At 41.6% G+C, this 26,379-nt stretch overlaps 1 protein-coding gene across 6 annotated transcripts in view; it reads right to left on the bottom strand.

Annotated features, from left to right (window-relative positions):
* The window catches only part of GRHL2 (grainyhead like transcription factor 2), a 172,633-nt gene that overhangs the window by 87,912 nt on the left and 58,342 nt on the right, over positions 1-26,379 (bottom strand). For all 6 annotated transcript variants that reach the window (XM_044928576.2, XM_044928575.2, XM_025264781.3 and 3 more), the window contains exons 4-7: positions 21,949-22,342; positions 8,922-8,977; positions 5,974-6,130; positions 1,021-1,132 (exon numbers count right to left, since the gene is read on the bottom strand). In XM_044928576.2, the coding sequence (XP_044784511.1) occupies positions 1,021-1,132; positions 5,974-6,130; positions 8,922-8,977; positions 21,949-22,342 (719 nt within the window). The remainder of the gene's footprint in view (positions 1-1,020; positions 1,133-5,973; positions 6,131-8,921; positions 8,978-21,948; positions 22,343-26,379) is intronic.

The following is a 26,379-nucleotide window of genomic DNA, read 5'->3' as shown; positions in this document are numbered from 1 at the left end:
TGGAAAGCGCTAGGGGAGGCTGAGGGGCAGGGCGTGCCATCTCCCCCTCGCTTTGCACTGAGGGGTGTTTCTGGCAGATTCTCTGCAGTTCTCACTATTCTAAGATAGCTGCTCCCTCTGGGGTCCACGTTCTCGCTGCTCTAAGACAGCTGCTCCCTCCACGGTCCCAGCTGTGGCTCCAGGCCGATCCTGTCCCTGCCTGGGGGCTCTCACAACTCCCACCCCCTCTCCTTTGATCCTTCAACCCTCCAGCAAATAGCAGCAAGTTCCTGCTGTGGCTCCTCTCTCATGGCCTCGTGGGGCCTTCCACCCTCCCAATCTTGGCAATGAATTCTCTACATGGAACCACTTGGTATGGGCTCTGTTCTCTTGACTGGACTCTTGAGTCCCACCCAGGGGGCTCTGAATCTCTGAAGAACAAGCATGATGTTTAGGAATATACAGACTCCAGGAAATGCACTGGGCATATCATTCCTTCTCTACTGCCAAGAACACTCTCTCAAACTCTGCATTAGTCTGATCACCTAGTACTCTTTGCACTAGACGTGTGTTTGGATAGAAGGAACACAAGATAGAAAATTAGAGAACTAGAATGCTCTATCTAGTCCCGTGACTTTCACGAGTACCTTAGATCCAAATGACCCCAGGTTACTTGTGATATAGGAAGGAATAAGAGTTCCTCTGGCCTGCCTGCCAGTTATTAGGCTCAAACACAAGAGGGCATGGAAATATGTTTCAGAAACTGGCCTGGCCATGGTAAATCTAAATCTATTATTATATGAGACACAGTTGACTTCTATGGGACACAAAGTGTTTTGCTCTAAGCTTAGCCCGATCTTGACTTATCAGTCTAATTTGTACTAAATATACTGAAATATTGGAAACGTTCCAAGCTAGTGCCAGGCACATCACAGGAGTGATGTAGGTCTCAGCTGTGATTTCTGGGCTCTTCTTTCTATCAAGGCAACATGGAGGTTTACCAAAGACCATACAAGAAGGTCAAGGTCAAGGTCAACTTACCAATGTCGAGGACCCTCTGCTTTGCGGTGTGCTGCCGAGAGTGCCAGTACTTCCAGTATTTCAGCTGCTCATCTCGGTTTTTGTCCTCACTGAAGACCACCATCACCACGCTCTGCAGGGCAGGGAGAACCACACAGCTTAGTTTCCATTCAGCCCCTCCTGCTCCACAGTGTCCAGTTCTGGGAATCCTACCAGAGGTGTGTTGCCTTAATTTCTGTAAATTTGCTTTTCTTGCTTTAGATAAGCTCAGTTGTAGGGTTTATTTTGTTTCAAAATAGGCCTACTTTTTAGAAAATAAATGGGAAGTGAAAGCAGCACAGAGTAAAAAAGAATGCTACCTCATCTTTACCATGACTAACACACAATTGGATTAACCAATTTACCAGCAAATGTATTATTTTGTGAGGTGAGTGGGAATACCAAAAAAGATTTTTTTCTTACATTGAATACAAGGCCATTTTTGAAATGGCATATCCTTAAACATAGAATTTGGTGCTTTCATAAAAGAGCAAATATGTGTTTCTGGCCTAATTAAGTGCCTCTGACTGGATCAGTGATGGTACTGAGAGAAATACTAAAAGATGAGCTCACACTGATGAACAATGATATAAAATACAGATATATCACAGACCAAAAGATACAAAGTCAACCATATGATTTCCTTAAATATGTGGATATACTTTTAAATGAGCCCATGAAACTAATTATATCTGTAGAAATAAGAATCCCAAATGACTTCCACTTCTAAGTTCCAAACTGTCTTGCTAAACTAAATGTATGTTAATTCATTGTCATTTACGAGATGGAGAAGGTACCCAAAATCACCAAACAAACCAAAAAAAAAAAAAAAAAAAACCAACTTACAACCCTTTAATTACAGCATGAGGAATACTATATCCAGGAATATACTCCCCATCTCATTCCATATCCAAAATACCTCTTAGACATTTTTCTGCTATTTCAAGAGAATAGTTCATCAACTCTCATTCCTTAATGCCTTGACCCCTGTAGCGTTTGATACATATCTACCTAATTACTTACAGTTACTCAGTCCATGGCTGTGGCTTATGTTAATAAGGGCGGGGATATCGTGTCACTCACCACCGTGTCCCTGCTGCTGCTGCTAAGTCACTGCAGTCGTGTCTGACTCTGTGTGACCCCATAGACAGCAGCCCACCAGGCTCCCCTGTTCCTGGGATTCTCCAGGCAAGAACACTGGAGTGGGTTGCCATTTCCTTCTCCAGTGCATGAAAGTGAAAAGTGAAAGTGAAGTTGCTCAGTCATGTCCGACTCAGCGACCCCATGGACTGCAGCCTACCAGGCTCCTCCATCCATGGGATTTTTCAGGCAAGAGTACTGGAGTGGGGTGACCGTGCCCCTAGTGCCCGACAAATAAGATACCAAATGCATGATAGTGGCCGTAGTGTCAAGATCTGGCTTATTCCCAGTGGTATGTAAACATGTGTCACACAAAAAAAGCAGAGGTTTGTTAGAAAAGCTGGTTTAGAAATAATGCATCCATATTATTCGAATCCACAAGCAGCATGGCTCACAGAGGCGTGCAGGAGAGCTGACGAGAAAGGGACTCGCGGGCTGTGCTGGTGGAACCCGGGCTCGGCCTCCCTCCATCCTTCCCCCTTCCCCTTCCTCAGGTCTTTCTATTTCTATGTAAACATTCACTGCACAGCCTCCTGTTGTTTATTTCTGTCTGTCCCAAAATAAAAATAACATTTTGGGTGACTTTTTTCTAGTCAATGACTAAATTAGCATAAGTAATGGCCTGGTTTTGGTATGGAAATGTATTTTTCCAGTGATAAAGAAAAAGGCGGTTTGAAACTGCTATTACCAAGACCACAGGCTCTGACTTAGGATGTAGCACTGTTCGCAGAAATCAGTGCTCAGAGATTCTAAGTGCATTCCTTGCTCCTCCAGGCGGCTTGCTCTCCCAGAGCAGAGGAGTAAGACAGACCCACTCCGAGAAGGGCCATCCTGCTCTCCAAGGCTGTTAGATTGAAGACCTGAAGAGAAGGAAGGCTCTTTGTTTTAGGCAAAATGGAACAAAAGGAGATAAAATAAACTACATTATTTTCATGATTTCAGTGAAAGAAAATTCTTGGAAAAGTCGCTGTACTCCAAACTGCTGCCATGGCCTTAGATTACTAACATCATCTTTTCAGGGTGATGATAAGGTGTTATTACCAAGGTGTATATGAGTAATACACTACCTTGTAATTGGCAAGATTTTTTGAAAAAGAAGAGGTATCCAGTGTCTTCTCACCAGGCATTCATATACGATGGCATAGGGCGCACCAGGGTCAATTTCCAGAGGTGGAGCCTATGCCTTTCAGGCCTCCATGCTGCTCAGTACTGTACACTTGGGTGTTAAGAGAGTAGGTTAGAAGTCTGATTGTTTGGGATAGAACCTGGGTCCCTCACATTTGAGCTGTGTGACCTTGGCCAGTCGCTGGCTTCTGAAAGGCCAAGTTTCCTCATCTGGAACATTATAGAATTAATGCCTATGGCATAGGGTTGTTGCTAGTTTCCGAGAGTTACTTGATGTACGGTGTTCAACGTACACACACAATAAATACGAGCTGCTCTATTGTGGCTCTGGTTGTTGGGATGATGGGGACGAGGACGGCATCCCTCCACTGCAGGCCTGACCACAGGCTTGGGACATAGTAAGCCCCCTGGAGGCACACAGCACACTGAGCACCTTTGCACCTGCCCCGGAGCGCAGCCTCAGGTAGGACATTAGTCCCAGAGCCTCCCTCCCCATCCTTCCCTTCACTCTCAACCGCCCTGCCTCCTGAAGCTCCAATCTGGAACCGGGACAGACTTGCAGGGAGGAAGGCCTAAACAAAGGAGGAGCAGTTCCTCCTTGTCTTTCTCATGGAAACAATGTCATAAACCTGGTTGATTCAATAGCACACCACTGCAATGATTTTACCTAAAGCTAGTAACAGGCAAGTCAGCCAGCAGGTGCCCAGATACGCTTTTCCCTGTAACCTCATGTGTTACCCTTTGTGTGGGAATTTGAGATGCGGTGAACTGGGCCCGGCAGAGCACGGTGTTCCTTTCTCAGTGTACTGAAGAAACAGCTTAGGAGGAGGCAGTTAAGATAAAATAAGGAGGCATGCACACAGCAGCATAAATCATTTTACAACAGGGCAGGAAAGTCCTTCAACCTCTTTTCAGAGCTCTTGTATATATAATTTTCCTTTTCAGTAGAGAAGCATTACCAGGTCCTGCCCTTCTTGGCAGAGTTGAGAATGCCAGAAGCTGGCAGACTTCCAAAACAGTTTCATTTCCCACAAACAGAACTAGCCCTCATGGATGTGAAAATTCTTTCAAGTCACTCCAGGTAGGGATCATATCATGCCCACTCCTTGACTTTTCATACTGTTCATAGGGTTCTCAAGAATACTGAAGTGGTTTGCCATTCCCTTCTCCAGTGGATCATGTTTTGTTAGACCTCTCCACCATGACCCATGTTGGGTGGCCCTACATGGCATGGCTCATAGTTTCACTGAGTTAGACCACGCTGTGGTCCATGTGATCAGTTTATTAGTTTTCTGTGATTCTGATTTTCATTCTGTCTGCCCTCTGAGGGAATAAGGATGAGGCTTATGGAAGCTTCCTGATGGGAGAGAATGACTGTGGGGGAAACTGGATCTTGTTGTGATGGCCAGGGCCATGCTCAGTAAATCTTTAATCCAATTTTCTGTCGATGGGCAGGGCTGTGTTTCCTCCCTTTTGTTTGACCTGTGACCAAACTATGGTGGACCTGATGAAAGCGAAAGAGGAGAGTGAAAAAGTTGGCTTAAAACTCAACATTCAGAAAACGAAGATCATGGAATCCAGTCCCATCACTTCATGGCAAATAGATGGGGAAACAATGGAAACAGTGACAGGCTTTATTTTGAGGGGCTCCAAAAATCACTGCAGATGGTGACTATAGCCATGAAATTAAAAGACGCTTACTCCTTGGAAGAAAAGCTATGACAAACCTAGATAGCACATTAAAAAGCAGAGACATTACTTTGCCAACAAAGGTCCATTTAGTCAAAGCTATGGTTTTTCCGGTAGTCATGTATGGATGTGAGAGTAGGACTATAAAGAAAGCTGAGCGCCAAAGAATTGATGCTTTTGAACAGTGGTGTTGGAGAAGACTCTTTGAGAGTCCCTTAGACTGCAAGGAGATCCAACCAATCAATCCTAAAGGAAATCAGTCCTGAATATTGCAAAGACTGATGCTGAAGCTGAAACTCCAATACTTTGGCCACCTGATGAGAAATTTCAACTGACTCATTTGAAAAGACCCTGATGCTGGGAAAGATTGAAGGCAAGAGGAGAAGGGGACAACGGAGGAGGAGATGGTTGGATGGCATCACCAACTCGATGGACATGAGTTTGAGCAGGTTTCAGGAGCTGGTGATGAATAGGAAAGCCTTATGTGCTGCAGTCAATGGATTGAACTGAACCCCTTGACTCTTTAGTAAGCACTGGGCTGCAGAAGGCTTTTAAGCAGAGCTGCAAAGGGCTCTTTGTATGTATGAATGTATGAACTGCACCCTCCTTTACAGAATAAAGCCCAGCTCTTTCCCGCCCACAGATATGCTCTGACTTACAGCTACTTACTGGAAAAATGAACATCATTTGATTGAAAACAATGATGATAGTAATTAGATACCACATAGGCAATGAATGAAGCTGGGAAAATCCCCTGGATACAGTCAGAAAGCATGTTCCCACCATGTCTGTTCCCTGGGGTTTATTGGTTACTGATTAAAATGATAAACTGCAAGCCAATAAGTTCTTGTGCCCCAATTCTGACATTTGTTCTAGAATTATTTACTTTGGCATTTTTTTCCATGCCCTTCCACAAGGCTGGTAAGTAACAATGCCTTCATCTGATCCCTCCATGCTTTATTTTAGAAATGAGGCGCCTACCCTGACTTTGCTGATGGGGTGTCGGAAGCACTTGTTGTCCCCCGTCTCGCTGAGCGTGATGGCATAGAACTGCCCCTTGTTGAGGTAGGTCATCGGGCCCTCCCCTTGCTTCTGACGGAGAGATTTGGTGGCTTCCAGGGTGTACTGAAATGTGCCACTGCGAACAGAAAGCAAATAGTGGTCAGATTCACTCAGACATTTCTGCCTTTGGGATCAATTTCACATCAATAACATTTTGTATGAACATTAACCAACGTTTACTCCATTTCACAGACAAAACACAGCATACGGCAAAAGAGATGAGACCGTACCAAAGGTCACTGCTAGTAGTACACATAACATTTCTATTAGTGGCCCATAAACCAGATGGTTAAGAAAGGGAGAAAGTCCATGGCATGCCCATCCCACTGAGCCAGGCAGGGCCAGGGGAGCCTCTGTTAGGTTTTAGCTGGCACTTTGCAATGCCTGAACTTAGATAGGACTTGCTTCTTTCATGCTGGCTATAAGCCATAGGTGTGAGTACCTTTGTTCAATTGATCCATATACTTCACCTTCTTTTGTCTAACTGAGGTGTTGCACACAGCTACATCCCACTTTAAAATACCTCAGAATATAAAAATCTAGAACTCAACACTCATGACTGAAAATTCTAGGGAATCTAGTTTCATAACAGGGATTATTTTTTGATTTGGGGGTCTTGTTTTCTAAGCCTGCAGAAGAACTCATGACAGGGTTACCTCTCTAAAGCAGGAGCTTGCAAACAATGGCCCCTGGGCCAGAGCCAGTTGGCTGGCTGTTTTTGTAAATAAAGTTTTACTCGCCCACAGCTACACTCATCTGTTTTTATCTTCTCATGGCCGCTTTTACACTGCCACAGCCGGGCGGAGGAGTTGCGACAGAGACTGTGTAATTCGCTAAAACTAAAATACTTAATATCTAGCCTATTACAGAAAAAAAGTTTGCAGATCACTGCTCTTAATAATTTCCCTAATATTTGACAAATATAATTTAACTTGTAAAAGGAAAACACTGATTTTCCCAACTTTGAAAAACATAGCCATTGTTTAAAATGAGCAACAAATATGAACCACCATCTTTTTTATTTAAGATGCTCGTTCAGAATACTTATTTCTGCTGCCCTGCAGGAAGGCACGGATGATGATCCCACTGCAAACGCTTTGTCTGTTTTCTGGAGCATCAGAAACTCTTCACTGTGTCTATTTTTTTAGCCCTTTAAATTTCATAGTCTGTGAAAGACTAGGTACAAAAAGATTCAAAGTTTGCTTCCTAAAATGATCTACCCATAAGATTACGGGGGACTCTTGCTTTCTATGTTGAGTATTTCTGCAATGTTTCATATCTTTTAGCTTAAATGAGAAAGAAATCTGAAGGGCAAAATAATATTTCTCTTATATGATAAAAAATCTTAGGTTAAAGCTGATTAAGTGAATTCCAGAATATGCGTCTTAGAATAAGGTGGGAAATAAATCATTCAAGATAGAATCGATTCCACTGTCATTTTGCCTGGAAAAAGCAATTTCGAGATAACCACTGAATCAGAAAATGAGACCTGGACAGGATATTAGGAATCACTGCTTGAAAAATATGAAGAAAGCTGTGAACTTTCTTCCCAGATAAAAGCACATATGCACACAAATGATTTGTAATATAATTTCAGGGGATTCACGTCCCCCAGGCTGATCAACAGCATAAGATAAGAACCACCTTCCTCATTTCACAGCTGAGAAGAAGCTGAGAAACTCGCTCATTGCAGGGAACAATGACAGCAGCAGAAAGCAAAAACAGGGCAGGAAAATGGTAGGTCAATGCTCTTTTTAATGGCCCAATAGCTGGTTGCATGGTTATCTGGATGGACAGCATGTAAATTACCCATGCATTTCCATATTTTAGAAGTTGATTCGAAACTTTCTTCTCTGCCTTTTCCCTACCCTTCGCCGCCACCACTGCACAGCCAAATTCTGTCTGGAACAATCTGGAGAGGATAACTGGGGAGCCTGAGGTTGGAACAAGACTCTGAAGGAGAAGAAAGACTTGAAGAGAAAACAGACAGAAGAAAAGAGGGTCATACACGTAAAAGTAAAGGGGCAAGAAACACAGTGGGAGAAGAGGTCTACAATGCATGGAGGGCTCTAACCACCTTCATAAGGAATTTGTGTTTTATTCTGAAATGATGAAATCAGTGGTAAGATTTGCAAATGGGAGAGATTCATTCATTCACGCCCTTCTCTCCCATCTTCAGGCACTTCTGGAGTGTGTGGCTAGGAGGATGGCTACATCATTATGCATAACAAGAAATGAAAGTGGGACTTCCTGGTGGTCCAGTGGTTAAGAATCTGCCTGCCAGTGCAGAAGACATGGGCTCTATCCCTGGTCCAGGAAGATCCCACATGCCGTAGGGCAAGTAAGACTGTGCCCTGCAACTACTGAAGCCATGCACCCAGAGCCTGTGTTCCACAACAAGAGAAGCCACCACAATGAGAAGTCCGTACACTGCAACGAGAGAGTAGCCCCTGCTGGCCAAAACTGGAGAAAGACTGCACGCAGCATTGAAGACCCAGCACAGCCAAAAAAATAGAATTAATTAATTAATTTTTTAAAAGAGGGAATAAAAGTGGAAGAACAGATGTGAAAGAAGTCAAGAAGGAAGGGGAAAGGAGGAGAAAAAAAGAGAGTTCCATTATGTACATGGTGTGTTGGAGGCCCAAGTGTTTGACGTTCAGAGGAACACCTAAGAAGGGATATCTAGCCAACTAAAGGACAAAGAAAGAGTATGGGTCTCAGAAAGCTGATCAAGACTGGAAATAATAATTTAGAAGACATTGTGCAGAGAAGAAGATTTTATTTTAAAGGTGCAGAAGTATAAGTTGAAGATACATTTAAACAGTTATCGGTGCATCAGTGTCTAGGGGCATCTCCTGGAAACCAACCTTGATGTCTGATCGTACATGTACTCCTCAGCCCCAACCGAAGCACTCCGAAATTTCTGCAAAATATAAAAAGTCATCAAAATTAAATAGGTGAGTCATTATGCTCCCCCCGCCACCAAAGTGGCAAAGGTATCCAAACTGTCTTATCCTTGTTTTAGAATTACACATTTTTTTGGTATTGTATTTTCAACTACAGTGAAAATAGTTATCATTTGTGTACAGAACTGGCATAGTACCTGCACATTGAGAATTATATTCAACATAAAATGTATTTGTACTTTTCTTCACATATTCACAGGTGCTCCTAAGGTGCTTTCAGGTACTGGAAACTGTTACCTCAAACGTTTAAACATCTCTTCTATTTTCTTATCTCCAGCACTATTCCAAAAGTCACGAATTCCGAGTTAATGGAACACTGAATACAGAGAGGCCACACAGCATATCATAAGCCCTATTGAGAGTGTTAAGAGCATAGTTTCAGGAGTAAGACTGTCTAGAGTCAGGTCTAGTTCTTTTACCTGCAGCCTGTGTAGACTGGGGCAAGTGCCATATTTTCTTCAGCTGTAAAATGCACAGTTGTAGTGATGAGAAGAATTAACTGCATTATTAGTGGTGAACTACTAAGAACAGTTCCTGGAATGTGGCGAGCCCTATCTACGTGTATTAACTTCTGTTCTATAGTGACCACTTGACCATATTTAGTGCCCTTCTCTAAGATCTTCATTATTGCAACACTGTTAAGAGTGAGTTTGCAGAGGAAACTCTAAGTCATAATATTATAAGTCATAATACTCTAAGTCATAACATAAGGAGGTTTGGGTTCACAGACATCCAGTTGTTGTATATTTAGCGCAAGTAGGATGCATTTTACTATATTTTAGAACCTTTTCATGGAGAAGGCAATGGCACCCCACTCCAGTACTCTTGCCTGGAAAATCCCATGGACCGAGGAGCCTGGTGGGCTGCAGTCCATGGGGTCGCTAGGAGTCGGACATGACTGAGCAACTTCACGTTCACTTTTCACTTTCATGCACTGGAGAAGGAAATGGCAACCCACTCCAGTGTTCTTGCCTGGAGAATTCCAGGGACGGGGGAGCCTGGTGGGCTGCCGTCTCTGGGATCGCACAGAGTTGGACACGACTGAAGCGACTTAGCAGCAGCAGCAGCAGCAGAACCTTTTCAAGCAGATGCACAAAAGCGCTAACTCTTGATCCTAAAGCGAATATAACAGAACATTGAAGAAAAAGCACTTGGTGGATCACATACATCTGGACCTTCCACTGTGGCCTTTTTTCTAGTCTCTCTAAGAAACAACCTTCTTGCTTCTCCTTTCCCTGACATAAATGTCCATTCTTTAACAAGTAATTCAAAGATTTCCTTCTCAGGAAAGGGTTTGGTGGTGTTGTTGCTCACTTGCTAAGTTGTGTCCAACACTTTACGACCCCATGATCTGCAGCACACCAGGCTTCTCTATTCTTCACTGTCCCCAAGAGTTTGCTCCAACTCATGTCCATTGAGTCAGTGATGCCATCCGTGCATCTCATCCTCTGTCATCCCCAAGAAAGGGTTGCTCCCAGCTATTTTCCAGCCACCATCTCTAACCACTATCTCTAGGATAGTGGTTTATTTTCCAACCACCATCTCTAGAACGCAGTGGACCCTTACATCACAGTTTATATGTACATCAGATATAGCTATATAATTCCATGTCTTTAATCAGTCACCAATTTTTAGGTCTTATTAATGTATTCATTCATCCACTCTTTCAGTAAATACTTACTGAGCATTCACTTTGTATCAGACACCATGCTAGGTGCTATGGATACCACGGTGGAAAAGAAAAGATGCAGGCCCTGCTCTCATGAAGCTTCTGGTCTAGTAGGTGAAAAATATTAGCCAAATAATCATTCATTTAAAAACTTAAAAACCATGTGCAAACACTCTGAGGAACAGCCACAGATTCTAGGACAGTACATCACAACTGAGAAAGTAGAAATCAGTCCCACTGACAATCAGCCTAGATGGTTCTAACAGGATGTACTGTTTCCAGTGGCACAACAGAGAAGACCAACAGAAGATAAGCAATGCTCCCAACAGAAACCCAGAAGACAGCAACACAGCTACACAACGCTCCCTCCTCCTGTGGGACTGATGCTTTCCTAGCAAAGATATCCTCAGCCTCGCTTTGTTCATCACCTCTTCTGAACAATGACAACCAAGATACCCAGTTTCTAGACCGCCCCCACATCTTGATATACAGAATCCAGAACTGGTTGTCACTTCCATGATCCCTTCTTAGATTCATCCAGCACAAGCCCAAACAGTATCAAGAGCTCCTCCCAGCTCTCTCTTATGAGCTGTCCCTGAGGATTCCCTGCAGAAACAGACTAAATAAATGCAACTTTGACTACAAATATGTTCGTGGTAGTCTTTGGCTGGTGGACTTAGATTCAAAGAAAACTGATTTTACTAGAAACTGAAAGGAGAGGACAAGGAGGTCTTCCCTAAGAAAGTCACACAGGAGGAAGGGTGTGGAAGGTAATAAAGAACATTCTAGAATAACATTGTTCAACAGAACTTTATGCAAAGATAGAAATGTTCTATATCTTCACTGTCTAATACAGTAGCCACTAGCCACATGTATCTACTGAGCACTCAGAATGGAGATAATGGGAATGAGGAATTAAATTTTAAATTTTATCCATTTTAATAGCTGTACGTGGCTACTGACTACAGTACCTAGTGCACAGCACAGATCTGAAACATGGAGCAGCATTCACAGGGGTCTTGAGGCAGGAGGAGCATATTAGGCTCACAGAACTGAATGAAGCTCAGAGCAGAGAGCACCAGGGGGAAAGATGTGCAAGGTGAGGTGGGAAAGGCAGAGGAGAAACAGAACGTGCAAGGCCCTGAAAACCAGTTACAGATTTAGACCTTGATCCTAGAAACAATGGGATTTCAATAAGAGGGTGTCATGATCAGATTATAATTTTGAAAAGACCATCCCAGGTACAGTGTACAAAAGTGGACTGTTTCAAAGACCAGAGATAATGACAGCTTGAGTCAGTAAGGTGGAAGCAGAATGGAGACAAAGGAAGGATTTCGGAGAGATGTAAGAAAGTGAAGTCGGAGACTTTTCCTGGTGGGTCAGTGGCTAAGACTATGAGCTCCCAATGCAGGGGGTGTGAGTTCAATCCCTGCTCAGGGAACTAGATCCCACATGCTACAATAAGAGTTCAGATGCCACACCTGGTAGATCCTGCTAGATGCAACTAAAAAGGGTCCAAGTGCAACTAACACCTGGCCCAGCCAAATAAGTGGATTAAAATAAATATTTAAAAAAAAAGAAAGAGGAGTTGATAGAACTGGTAATGACTTAGACCAGGATGATAAGAGAGCAAAGTATGCAGAAAAAAAAAATCCTAGTCTCTTCAGAAACCAGAAAGATGGTGGTGTCACTCCACTAGGGTGGAAAACAATTTGTAAACCAGGTTTTGTATAGGTGGAAAGTCAAACAGGGGGCTTCCCTGGTGGCTCAGATGGTAAAGAATCTGCTTTCAATGTGGGAAACCTGGGTTCGATCCCTAAGCTGGGAAGATCCCCTGGAGAAGGAAACGGCTACCCACTCCAGTATTCTGGCCTGGAGAATTCCATGGACAGTGGAGCCTGGTAGGCTATAGTCCACAGGGTCCCAAAGAGTTGGACACGACTAAGCGGCTTTCACTTTTACTTTTCAAAATCAAACAGGCAGTTGGGCACAAAGGTACAGGGTGCAGAGAGAACTGGGCTAGAGAAAAAAGTGTGCAAAGTATTCAGGGCATAGATGGTAACTGAGCTATGGACATAAAGACAAGAACTTCTTCAAGAGGCAAGAGTATCAAAGTATCAAACGGTGCTGCCAAGAAACAGCTTTAACAGAAAGGGAATTTCCAAATCCATTCTATGCAAGAGTTGGATAGAGGGCTCCTAGGAGCCAGAATAATGGGACATCCAATTCTTATCAACTTTGACTACAGAGAAAACTAAGGGCTTCCCACAGAGAAGGCAATGGCACCCCACTCCAGTACTCTTGCCTGGAGAATCCCATGGATGGAGGAGCCTGGTAGGCTGCAGTCCATGGGGTCGCTAAGAGTTGGACACGACTGAGTGACTTCACTTTCACTTTTCACTTGCATGCATTGGAGAAGGAAATGGCAACCCACTCCAGTGTTCTTGCCTGGAGAATCCCAGGGACGGGGGAGCCTGGTGGGTTGCCGTCTCTGGGGTCGCACAGAGTCGGACACGACTGAAGCGACTTAGCAGCAGCAGCAGCAAGGGCTTCCCAGGTGGCACTAGTAGTAAACAATAATGCAGGAGATGTAAGAGACACAGGTTCAAGCCCTGGGTTGGGAAGATCCCCCAGAGGAGGGCATGGTCACCAGTTCCAGTATTCTTGCCCAGAGAATCTCATGGACAGAGGAGCCATTACAGGCGGGTTACAGTCCATAGGGTTGCAAAGAGTCGGGCACAACTGAAGCGACTTAGCACAGCACAGCACATACAGAGAAACCTAAATCTTCCCAAAGTATAAAATTTGTATTCTAAGGATTTTCCAAAATTTTTCTTGGCTCAAGAACAAAATAATAAATGATAGAAGTTTTAGTGGTACTACATGCACTATTTCGAGTATTTGAAATAAAAAATAATAAAATTGGTTGCACTAATCAAAAGCAAAGCCATGATCCATTTTAGTAACTGGATCAACATTTTCAAGGTTTTATTCTTTAGTTAGGGGAGGAAATGAAAAATTTAAAAATCACACTGGACAGTGTTTAGATCCAGGGTAACTTTCCGTATCAGTCTACAGATGAATAGGAGGACATCAATGGACAAAACCATCATAAGTCTGTTGGGTATGACAAATAATAATTCTTTGATTTCATTACAGGATTCTCTGCAAACTACATTAATTTGACAATTAACATACCAGGGGCTAAATAATGAAATACACGGTAGAGATATCTCATCTTCCCTATAAATATTGGGTGGGCCAAAAAGTTCATTAGGTTTTTCCATAAGATATTATATTTACATACATGTATATAATATAATACATATTATATTTCCATATTTATATATTTCCAAATATTATGGGAAATCTGAATATATATTATATACCAATTACTATATACACTGATATAATTATCAATTATTATTATTGATATATTACATGAAATATTTAATATATTATATGAAATATATATTTTCATATTTTATATTTTCAGATATTATGGAAAAACCTGAATAAACTTTTTGGCTAACCTAATGGTTCTCAAGTAGGCCTTAGAAAGCATCACTATGAACAAAGCTAGTGGAGGTGATGGAATTCCAGTTGAGCTCTTTCAAATCTTGAAAGATGATGCTGTGAAAGTGCTGCACTCAATATGCCAGCAAATTTGGAAAACTCAGCAGTGACCACAGGACTGGAAAAGGTCAGTTTTCATTCCAATCCCAAAGAAAGGCAATGCCAAAGAATGCTCAAACTACCGCTCAATTGTACTCATCTCACACGCTAGTAAACTAATGCTTAAAATTCTCCAAGCCAGACTTCAGCAATATGTGAACCGTGAACTTTCTGATGTTCAAGCTGGTTTTAGAAAAGGCAGAGGAACCAGAGATCAAATTGCCAACATCCACTGGATCATGGAAAAAGCAAGAGAGTTCCAGAAAAACATCTATTTTTGCTTTATTGACTATGCCAAAGCCTTTGACTGTGTGGATCACAATAAACTGTGGGAAATTCTGAAAGAGATGGGAATACCAGACCACCTGACCTGCCTCTTGAGAAATCTGTATGCAGGTCAGGAAGCAACAGTTAGAACTGGACATGGAACAACAGACTGGTTCCAAATAGGAAAAGGAGTCCGTCAAGGCTGTATATTGTCACCCTGTTTACTTAACTTATATGCAGAGTACATCATGAGAAACGCTGGACTGGAAGAAACACAAACTGGAATCAAGGGTGCCGGGAGAAATATCAATAACCTCAGATATGCAGATGACACCACCCTTATGGCAGAAAGTGAAGAGGAACTCAAAAGCCTCTTGATGAAGGTGAAAGTGGAGAGTGAAAAAGTTGGCTTAAAGCTCAACATTCAGAAAACGAAGATCATGGCATCCGGTCCCATCACTTCATGGGAAATAAATGGGGGGGCAGTGGAAACAGTGTCAGACTTTATTTTTCTGGGCTCCAAAATCACGACAGATGGTGACTGCAGCCATGAAATTAAAAGACGCTCACTCCTTGGAAGGAAAGTTATGACCAACCTAGATAGCATATTAAAAAGCAGAGACATTACTTTGCCAACAAAGGTCCGTCTAGTCAAGGCTATGGTTTTTCCTGTGGTCATGTATGGATGTGAGAGTTGGACTGTGAAGACGGCTGAGCACCGAAGAATTGATGCTTTTGAACTGTGGTGTTGGAGAAGACTCTTGAGGGTCCCTTGGACTGCAAGGAGATCCAACCAGTCCATTCTAAAGGAGATCTGCCCTGGGATTTCTTTGGAAGGAATGATGCTAAAGCTGAAACTCCAGTACTTTGGCCACCTCATGCAAAGAGTTGACTCATTGGAAAAGACTCTGATGCTGGGAGGGATTGGGGGCAAGAGGAGAAGGGGACGACAGAGGATGAGATGGCTGGATGGCATCACTGACTCGATGGACATGAGTCTGGGTGAACTCCGGGAGTTGGTGATGGACAGGGAGGCCTGGTGTTCTGTGATTCATGGGATCACAAACAGTTGGACACAACTGAGCGACTGATCTGATCTGAATGGTTCTCCTTCCTGAGCAAACTGGAGGACTAAATGGGAAATCGACTTGTCAGCCCTCTTGCAGTTAGTTGAGACCATGTGACTGGTTCTAGCCAATGAAATGTGAACGGGGGAATAGCACCACTTTCAGATCAAAGTATTTACAAGCCAGTGTGCCATCTCCATGGCCTCTATTCCCCAGCTAGGGTGACTCTGAAGTCAAATATAGAGACGGTAATGTCAGAAGATGGAGAGGACCTGGATTCCTGATCAGAAGACAAGTCTATAGACTTGTATCAAGATTGTTAGCAAGAAATCAACTTTTACTGTATCATATCACTGAGATCTGGAGTTTCTTCATTCCTACAGCTAGACTTCTGTTAACTGACTTATACAAAATTATAGAGTAGAATAAGCAAATTCTTTCTTCTACTTTGATTCTTATAACGACAATACACATGATTTTCCTATAAAAACTCTTTCTTCCCTCTCACAAGTTTTACATGTTTCCTAGAAACCTGATAGGGCTTTCCTTGTGGCTCAGCTGGTAGAGAATCTGCCTGCAATGCGGGAGACCCGGGTTTGATCCCTGGGTTGAGAAGATCCCCTGGAGAAGGGAAAGGCTACCCACTCCAGTATTCTAGCCTGGAGAATTCCATGGACTGTATAGTCCCTGGGGTCGCAAAGAGTTGGACAGGACTGAGCGACTTTTACTTTCACTTTAGAAACCTGATAGCTGTTAATACTACACTGATTTATATTTATCAACTCGACTCTTTGCTTATTAGCTGTGTGACATTTGGCACATTCATAAGCTCTCTGGATTGTTTTTTCATCTGTAAAGTGGGAAAAATAATACCTTCCTTGCAGAATTGTGGCATAGTAAATATTAAATAAAATGTGTAAGCCACAGTGCCTGGCATACAGTAATACTCAATAAACAGCAACCATTGTTATGTCTCTTCACAGATTATATAGTAACCTTCTAGAGCACAGAAACCAAGGCACACCCCCTTCTCTCTACTCCCACATTTAGCAAAATGCCTAACAACAAGTGTAAACAAATATTTACCAAATGTTACTACAAAGAGGATATAGAATAAAATATAAATCAAATTAGCTAAATAAATTCATTAAAGAACTTTTTAATGCTACTGGCTTGAATTGAACCAAATTGCTCCCTTCCTTAGTATCAGTACACACACATACACACACACACACTCACCCACACAGACACACTCACACATACACATACAGATACAGAGAGAAGAAGTCATCTGTAATAGCAAATGAAACTTGCCAATTCAACAAGTAGTAGGGATTTTAATAGTTTGCCTAAAGGAAGTACTAGGTTTTAGACAAATTTTCCTTAGTGAAATTTACTTGGTGAAATCACTCTGAAATCACCTAATTTTATAACCTGTTGACAATGCCATGGCTGAAGATCATGATAGATGATTTCAATTAATTTACATCACATTGAAATACCTTATGCAATGTAAATACTGATTTCCAAGACTAGGAGAGCATCTAAACTAAATCCAATGGAAATAATCTTCACATTTCATTTCTGGTGAGCTGCTTTCTCATTCACTTCAAAATAAAACCCCGAATACAATAGCTTCCTTTCATAAGCCTCTTTATCTACAACACAACTGATAACACATCCCCCAAATAGGGTGACGGTTCCATTGACATTGGACCACATCCATGGACTCTTCTGTGACTAATGGAATATTTCTGCACTGTGTGAGAAAAACATTAGTAGCAACCCTTTAGTGAAAAAGTATGCACCTCACATTCCTTTGTGGAGAGATTTGCTTTTCCCTACAGAAGCACCCCTGACTGCTTGAGGGCAAACCAAATATTCAACAATACCAAAACCCTACAAGATCCCTTACTCAGTTTGAAAAAAAAAAAGAAAAGAAGAAGGAGCAGGGGGACTCCCTTGGTAGCCCACTGGTTAAGAATCCACCTGCCAATGCAGGGGACACAGGTTCAATCCCTGGTCTGGAAAGATCCCACAAACCTCAGAGCAACTAAGCCCATGGACCCCAACTTTTAAGCCTGCTGCAACCACTGAAGCCTGTGCACCTAGAGCCCGTGTTCCGCAACAAGAGAAGATACTGCAATGAGAAGCCCATGCACTACAACTAGGAAGTAGCCCCCGCTCATCCCAGAAATAACAGGAAAAAAAGGAGAGGGGAACAGGGAGAAGAAGCTTGTTGATGATTTTAAGCCACACAGGAAGCCAAAGAAGCAAACCTGAAGATACCATTGTCACTACAAGGACATTGAATGCTTGATGTAAAGCCCCCAGAACCCCAAAAATATGGAACCCTGACGAGCACAGCGAATTTATCCTGTCTCGCTCTGCTCTTTCCCCAAGTTCATAGAAAGCAGCAGGCATTCAGGAATGACGAGTCAGGAAAGGAAGGGCTGCTAGTGTGATCTGTCTACTGTGAGCCCCTACCAACGCTGAAGAGAGCTGGTCCCTTTTGTCCCTCTTATTGTCATATGAAAGATGAGAAACTGCTAATGACATAGATAAAGAACACTCAGATTAAAAAATGAACACATCGGGGTAAGGCAGTATGTTCAGCAATGGAACTCCTGAGAACCAGAAGGCCCCACGTTGTCTCTGAATATAGAGGTAATGGTCAAGGACGTTGGCCCTGGAGACCAATAGCTTGTGGCAAGTCCCATCTTTGCCACTTACTGCGGTATGTTCACAGCTGCCCTTACGCATCTCATTTGGAAAACAGAGATGACAATAATAGTACCTACCTCGTGGGAGTTTTGGGAGGATTACATGAGTCCACATTACATAGAATGATCCCAGCACAGAGTAAGTGCTCATCAAATGCTTATTGTTTTAAGATACTATTGTTTAAGGTTACCATCTCAGCCTCAGTGGCTGAAGTTTGTCCTATTGGCAGCTAAATGGGCAGCAGGCTGCAAGTGTTCAGTATGCTGCCACCACACTCCTCTTTAAGAGAGGAAAAAAACACAAGTTTTCTCCTTCTGCTGTTGTCTTTAATCGGCCAGGCAAAATGAGATGTCAGTGACCAGTGACTCAAATGCAGAGTCACTGCTCCGAAATGTGGAAGAAGCTGACACAAACTCAAAAAAAAAACCATGACATACGCCAAGTCAAAAATTGGAGTGGTGATTCACAATTATATTAGCAACTGATGTTCTATAAAGATCTCAAGGCAATTAAATGAAGAGAATACTGCCTTTTTAACAAGTGGTTCTGGAACAGGAACACTGGATGTCAACATAAAAAAAAAAATGGGACAGCACTTCTCTAGTATCCAATATGAAAATTATCTCAGAGTGGATCATAAACCTACACTCAAGAGGTAAAAACTATTAAATGTTTAGGGAAAAAAAACCAGAAAATATTTGTGACATTAGGTTAGGCCAAGATTTCTTAAACAATATATCAAAAGCATAAACTCTAAGAGAAAAATATTGATCAATTGGACTTTATCAAGATTAAATATTGTTGCTGTTTGAATAGTTAAATAAAGCAGCCATCAAATTGCAAAACATAACTGGTCAAGGGTTACACAATTTAAGAAACTCATACAACTTAATAAAAGAAAGACCAGCAGCCCAATCTAAAAATTGGGCGAATTATTTGAAACAGACATTTCACAAAAGGAGTTATAGAAGTGGTCAAATAAACACACAGAATAATATTCAACATCACTAGACATCAGAGAAATGCAGGTTTAAACCATAATGAGACAACATCACATATACACTAAAGTAAAGCTAAAAAGATTGGTGGTATCAAGCTTGGGCAAGAATGTGGAAAAGGGGAATCCTCATGCAATGCTGGTGAGAATGAAAATATTACAGCTACCTTGAAACATTTCACATACATTTCCCACATGACCCATATAAAGCTACATATACATTTACCAGATGACTCACCAAGTCCAGCCATAGTTATGTACCCAAGAGAGATGAAAACATACGTCCACATTAAAACCTGAATGTCCACAGCAGCATTATTTATATAATAGCCAAAAACTAGAAGCAACAAATATCCACCAGCTGGTGAATAAATTGTGATATATGCTTACCATGGAATACTACTCAGCAATTTAAGAAACAAATTATTAATATAACCAATAACATAGATGAAACTCAAAAATATCATACTAAATGAAAGAAGAGAACATACAAGATTGCGTACTCTATCATTCCATTTACATGAAATTTTAGATAAAGCAAAACTATAGTGACTGATGGCAGGTGAGTGTTTGCCATGAGCAAGGGGGGAGGGGAGAGCTTCAAGTTCAGACTTTTAGGGTGAGGAAGCTCTCTGTTGATTCTGATGTTGGTTACACAACTGGATACAATTAACAAAATTTTCAAACTGTGCCCTTAAAACCTGTGAATTTAAAACAAACAACAAGCAAAGATCAACTGCTTCTGCAAATTCTTTGGGCACGTGAGAAGAATACACAGAATATATCTGTAAGGTGCAAAGTACACATACATATACACTCTTTATTACTGATAATACCAATTCTTCCTTGAGTTTTCATCTGACAAGGTCTTTAAAGAGTTATATAGTTTTAATCTATAAATAATAAATGTTGGAGAGGGTGTGGAGAAAATGGAACCCTCTTTCACTGTTGGTGGGAATATCAATTGATACTACTATAGAGGAGCATATGGAGAAGCATATGGAGATTCCTTAAAAAGCTAGGAATAAAACTAGTTTTATAAAAAATAAAACCATAAGACCCAACAATCCCACTACTGGGCATATACACTGAGAAAACCATAATTGAGAAAGACACATGTACCCCAGTGTTCACTGAAGCACTATTTACAATAGCTAATCCCAGGGACAGGGGAGCCTGGTGGGCTGCCGTCTATAGGGTCACACAGAGTCAGACACGACTGATGCGACTTAGCAGCAGCAGCAGCAGCAAGGCATGGAAGCAACCTGTGGATGGCCATCAACAGATGAATGGATAGAGAAGCTGCGGTACATATGTACAATGGAATATTACACAGCCATAAAAAGAACACATTTGAGTCAGTGGTAGATAAACCTAGAGCCTATTATACGGAGTGAAGTAAGTCAGAAAGAGAAAAAAAATATTGTATATTAACACATATATATGGAATCTAGAAAGATGGTACTGATAAACCTATTTGCAGGGCAGGAATGGAGGTGCAAATATAGAGACCAGACTTGTGGACACCGTGGGGGAAGGAGAGGGTGGGTGAATGGAGAGTAGCATGGAAACATATACACCACCATATGTAAAGTAACCAATGGGAATCTGCTGTATGACTCAGGGAGCTCATCACATCAGCTCTGTGATGGCGGAGTGGGGTGGGAAGGAGGTTCAAGAGGGAAGGGACATATGTATCCCTATGGCAGATTCATGCAGCTATATGGCAGGAACCAACACAATATCATAAAGCAATTATCTTTCAATTAAAAATAAATAAGTTTTTAAAGAAGAGTTGCTTCGTTTTTAAAAAATGATGGGCAGGCAACATCTTTGGCTGCCATTTGAAAGGTTACAAACTAGGAGAAGTCAAGGTTAAAACTTTAAAAAGTAGGAAATTTCCACACAAACAGCTCTGTTCTTCACAAATATTTGATTTTAAGACTAAAATTAAATCCAATAGAGGAATCTGTCATCTCAGAGTCAGGAAAATGGGAATATTCCTCCACACAAAGTGTTTTAATAAAATCTGTTTATAAAGAAAGAAGCAAACATGTTCAAAAAAAAAAAAAAAATGAACTCACAGTTGAAATCACTCATCCCACACAAAAAGCAAATAAAGGGCTTTTCTGGGGGGCTCAGTGGTAAAGAATCCACCTGCCAATGCTGGAGAAAGGAGTTCTATCCCCGGTCCAGGAAGATCCCACGTGCCGTGGAACAGCTAAGTCAGGGGGCCACAACTATTAAGCCTGTGCTGTAGAGCCCATTCGCTGAAACTACTGAAGCCCGGGTCCCCAAAAGCCCGTGCTTTTCAACAAGAAAGGCCACCGCAATGAGAAGCCGATGCACGGCAACTAGAGAGTAGCCCCATTTACCGTAACTAAAGAAAGCCAGCATGCAGCAATGAAGATCCCGTGCAGCCAAAAAGAAATAAATACATTTTTTTTTTTTTAAGCAAACAGAGGAAAAAAGTTAGGTATGGGCTCTGGGTTTCGGTTCGGGCTCCTGATGTAAGAGCCAGGGACTCACCTCTGTGTTTCCGTCTTTGAAGCTCTCGCTGTAAGTGCTGTCCGGGGTGCTCCGCTGGTCGTCCTTGAGGTAGGTGCTATGGCCGGCCATGGACGGCACGCCATACTGAGTCTGTTCAAAGATAACCACGCGTTGCTCCTCCCCTTCTCCTCGGGGATAGTGCACAGGTGGGGTCATGAAAACCGGGGTGAAATCTTCAGCCTTCACCACTGTGATTCCTGACACAGGGATGATGGCTGGGCTCTCGGGGACGTTCGTGCTGTATTGCTCCCGCTTGGAATGCTCCAGGTGGTCTTGATTCAGGGAAAGGTTCACTGGAACAGTCTTCAGGACCTGCACTCGGTTTTCTCCTCCGCTCAAATTACTCTGGGCTTCACTCGTGCCGAGACAGTTTCTGTGTATTGAAACCCGCCCCCCAGCAACAGGATAGAATTAGAAAAATCATCATATTGCAACTCCTAATAACTGATGCAAACAAGAATCAGTGGATGCTAATGCATTAGAGGAAAAAAAAATGATGGTGAGCTTTACAATGGAATGAAATGGATCTTTCCATCACTAGAAGTAGGACAACCACCCCCATGTGCCTCCTGGTAGCATGCAATCAGCCCCACCTAGAAATTGCTCAACAAAAAACAAATGTTGACTCTAAATCAAACCAAGCTTTATATCTAACTTCCAGTTCTTAGGCTATACGGGAGCTGGAAGAATAATTTAAACAACACTGAAAAGAAACAACCATACAAACCAGAATATCACACATCTCACTGACCTGGTTTCCTCAATAAGGCAGAGGCATGAAAAAAGAAAGAAAGAAAGGTGGAAGACTTGTTCTAGGTTAAGAGATTTAAAAGCCATGACAGCCAAATAGGACGAGCAGATCTTGTTTGGATCCCGATCTAAAAAGCCAAAGAGGTATTTATGAGGCAATGGGATTTTTGAGACAATCAAATATGAACTGAAAGTTAGCTGATGTTAAGGAGTATTGTTCATTCACTTAGATGTGATAATGATTTTGAGATTATGTAATAAAAAGTCCTTGTTTATTTAGAGATCCATATCAAATGGATATGGATCTCTAAATAGGTCATGTCACAGGTGAAATGACATAAAGTAAGCCAGGAACTTATTTTAAATACTATTGCAATAAAAATTTTTTAAAAAAAGAAAGAAAGAAAGAAGGGAAAGAAATGGTGAAGAATAAATAGGTGTAAGAAAAAGTTATCAAGTACTGAATCTGGAGGATGGAACGGGTCTTTGGGGGTTCATTATACTACCGTTTTTTTAATGAATATGTTTGAAAGCTTTCAAAAGAAAAAAATTTAAATAGCCTTTTTTTAAAAACACAGGGATTTGGTAGAAACCAATACAATACTGGTTTTGTGGTACTAGTAAATACTAGTAAAGCAATTATCTTTCAATTAAAAATAATTTTTTAAAAATTCACAGTCATTTAAAAAATAGGGGCAGAACAATAGGTTGAAGGAGAAGATTGGGAAGAATAGTTTTCACTGTTCTGCAGGCTAAACCCTTTGCAGATAAAAATAAGATAATGAGAACTTGTCATTAAAATATTTTCACTTAATTGAGAAAAACCATGAGCTCATTGATATCCTGAGCATTGAATTACTATCAGGACTTAAGGAAGTGGTGTAACTGGGCTTATGTAAGACAAGAGCTCTCAGATCTCACACCTCCTGACTGGTACAAAGAGAAAAAAAAAGGATTTAGAAAATTAATTCTTACCAGGATAGGATGAACTATTTGCATCTATACTGCAGGATTTTGAGTGAGAGCAGAAGCAAAGAGCAACTTCTTACTAAATAAGCACTGTTGACAGCAAAGTGATTTTACTAACCAAGTCCTAGTACTCAGTAAGGTTTGAGGCCATCTCTTATTTATAGATTATCCTGAATGACAGAAAGAAAATGCATGTTTTGTATGCAGCCCTGTCCCTAGTGTCTGCTTTTTTTAAACCAGTAGGTGCTTTCTGGGCTTTATAGGCATTTTTCATCAGGAGAAATGTTTGAACAAAATTAGTTCTTCTAAGAATTGAGCTTTTCTGGCTCCTCTCTGTAAAGGAAGTCAACTGGCCTCTGAACTTGCCTAACTCTCAAACAGGGCTGGTATTTTTAGCTTTGATTTTTCAGATAAAAGTTCAAAGGGAAGCTTGGGGAGAAAATGGCTCCTCGTGAGCAAAGCCAACAGAAAAATACCTGAACCTCTCTGAGTCAGCCACAGACCTAAAGAAACCACTCTAGAAAGGAATCCTTTAAAGAATAAAATCACGAGTCTATAAACATTCTGGCTTTCAGTAATAACCTGCTTTCGTGGCCAAATCAATACAATGAATCTGTGTCTAAGGCACAGTGAAAATTAGATATTACATTTAATCTGAATCCAGTGAGCGGATGATGCCAAAACCCAGACCACCCATTTATATCAGTATTTCCTAAACCTTGTTGTTCAGAACATCACATGGCATGTTAATACATGTTCCTCAAGAAAGGAGTCCACGATAAAATCAATATTTTAAAAAAAGATGCTATTGCCACAGCGAGAAGACCACCCTGGTGGGTCACAGCCGTGAACATAGTAAAGGCCCCCAGGGGTTCCTCCAAATGTTTAATTGTAACCCAGAATCTCCCAAACTCATTTTATGCAGTACCCTTTGGATAATATCCTGCAAGTTGAGTGTAGAAGGGTTGGTCTATGTTCAGTAGCTACCAAAGCAATTATCTACTTTTTTCACACTTCTGGGCTTTGCACAAGCATGGTCTTACTGGCTTGGCCAAAATATTCTAAATTAATCAACTCCTCTACCATCAGAGTCCACTTCAGTCCAAATTTCTTAAGTCTGTATTTCATGTAAAACACTTGGATTCTAAACAAGAAACACAAGTCAAAATATTTTGGGGCATTCTTATAAACAAATACATAAGCAAGCAAATAGAGTCATGCAAATATAGTTGAATCTTCATTACCACGAAACAAGGAAAGAATAGACTCAGCACTGTCCTATAATGTGTAACAGTGCCTCTACAGATAGCACTGACATGAAAAGCTGATGCCAGAGAACTTTGAAAGTCATCCCCCAAAATGGGTGATCTGAGCAAAGTTAAGAGCAATTGTGAGATACTGACTCACTTGCAATAGAATTTAAAATTGAACCAAACATCATAACATGAGGAAAAAATGCAATGCTAGGAATGGTGATGAAAATATACTCTTAAAAAAAAAAAAAAACTGGACTCATCTCCTTGAGATTGCTTTTCAAAGTGGTGACTTCTGTATACAAACATTTGTAATGATATTATGCCAGCCCATGGCACCTTTGTAGAATTGTACTACAAAGTACAATTCTTTGTACTCATGAATTTGTACAAATTCATGAGTACACTGCAGACCAAATGATATCCTTCCAAATTACATTTAACCAGAAGTCTACAAAGTCATAATTAGTCTATACAAGGTAATTTGTCTATACCTTACTGCCAGTTTTTTTTAAGGCACTCTGTAGATATCATAAAAACAGCCTTTAAAATACAATGGGCAAAAAAAAAAAAATACAATGGGCAGCTGTCAGTCTTTAAGGTTGCTCTAAAAGATACTTCACCAAAACAGGGCCTCTTGTATCTATTACGATACATACAGAGCACACATTTTAGATTCATTTCTCTCCCCATCTCCACCTCCTGCATGCATCCCTAATCTTTCTGTGATTACTGGTGTAGGACTTAAACTTCTTTAACTTCTTCAATACTGACTGGATGGAGGAAAAGTTATTGGACCTGAAGAATATCAGCCTCTTTCTCCCTGTCATCACTGCTACTAACCAGTGCCCGGGTCCCCAAAGCAGCATAAAGTTCCAGAAGATCCCCTTGGAACAGCAAATCATATGCAGACAGCCTTGACCTTCTGCTGGGGGTGTGCCCTGGAGGTGAACGTGGACAATATCACTGGCTGGCGGGTGGTCCCCACTGCTAGTCACATGACAAGATCGCAGGGTCACAGCAGTTCCTATCAAGGGCAGGAGAGATTCTGACATCTGTTTTAGTAGGAGACTTCATTTCTCTTGGCTTCATGTTTCCAAGTGGAAAACCCTCCAACAGAAAAGCACTGTGGCATCTCCATTCCTCTGCAGGGGAAGAGATATATTTGATTGGTTGTGTTCGGGAGCTACTTTGGGAGAAGTAGCTGAGCAAGGTGGTTCAGACCTTTATGGGTCCTCCTTTATGTCTGGATCATCTTGGCCAAAGAAAGGGGACAGACACTCCAGTCACCTTGGCCAGGCCATAAGTCCCTTCGGGGAGGCCTGAAGTCCTGCCTGGGACTGGATGATAGGTCATATCTAAGTCAGTACTGATATGTTACAGATTGCCTGTTCAAAATCACATTCTCTGATTAGCTTCATCAGAAATAAAATTGATT

This window comes from Bubalus bubalis, chromosome 15 (assembly GCF_019923935.1).
Source record: "Bubalus bubalis isolate 160015118507 breed Murrah chromosome 15, NDDB_SH_1, whole genome shotgun sequence".
Lineage (NCBI taxonomy): Eukaryota > Metazoa > Chordata > Mammalia > Artiodactyla > Bovidae > Bubalus > Bubalus bubalis.
Note: the sequence above shows the minus strand (reverse complement) of the source record. Positions and strands in the feature narration are given on the sequence as shown.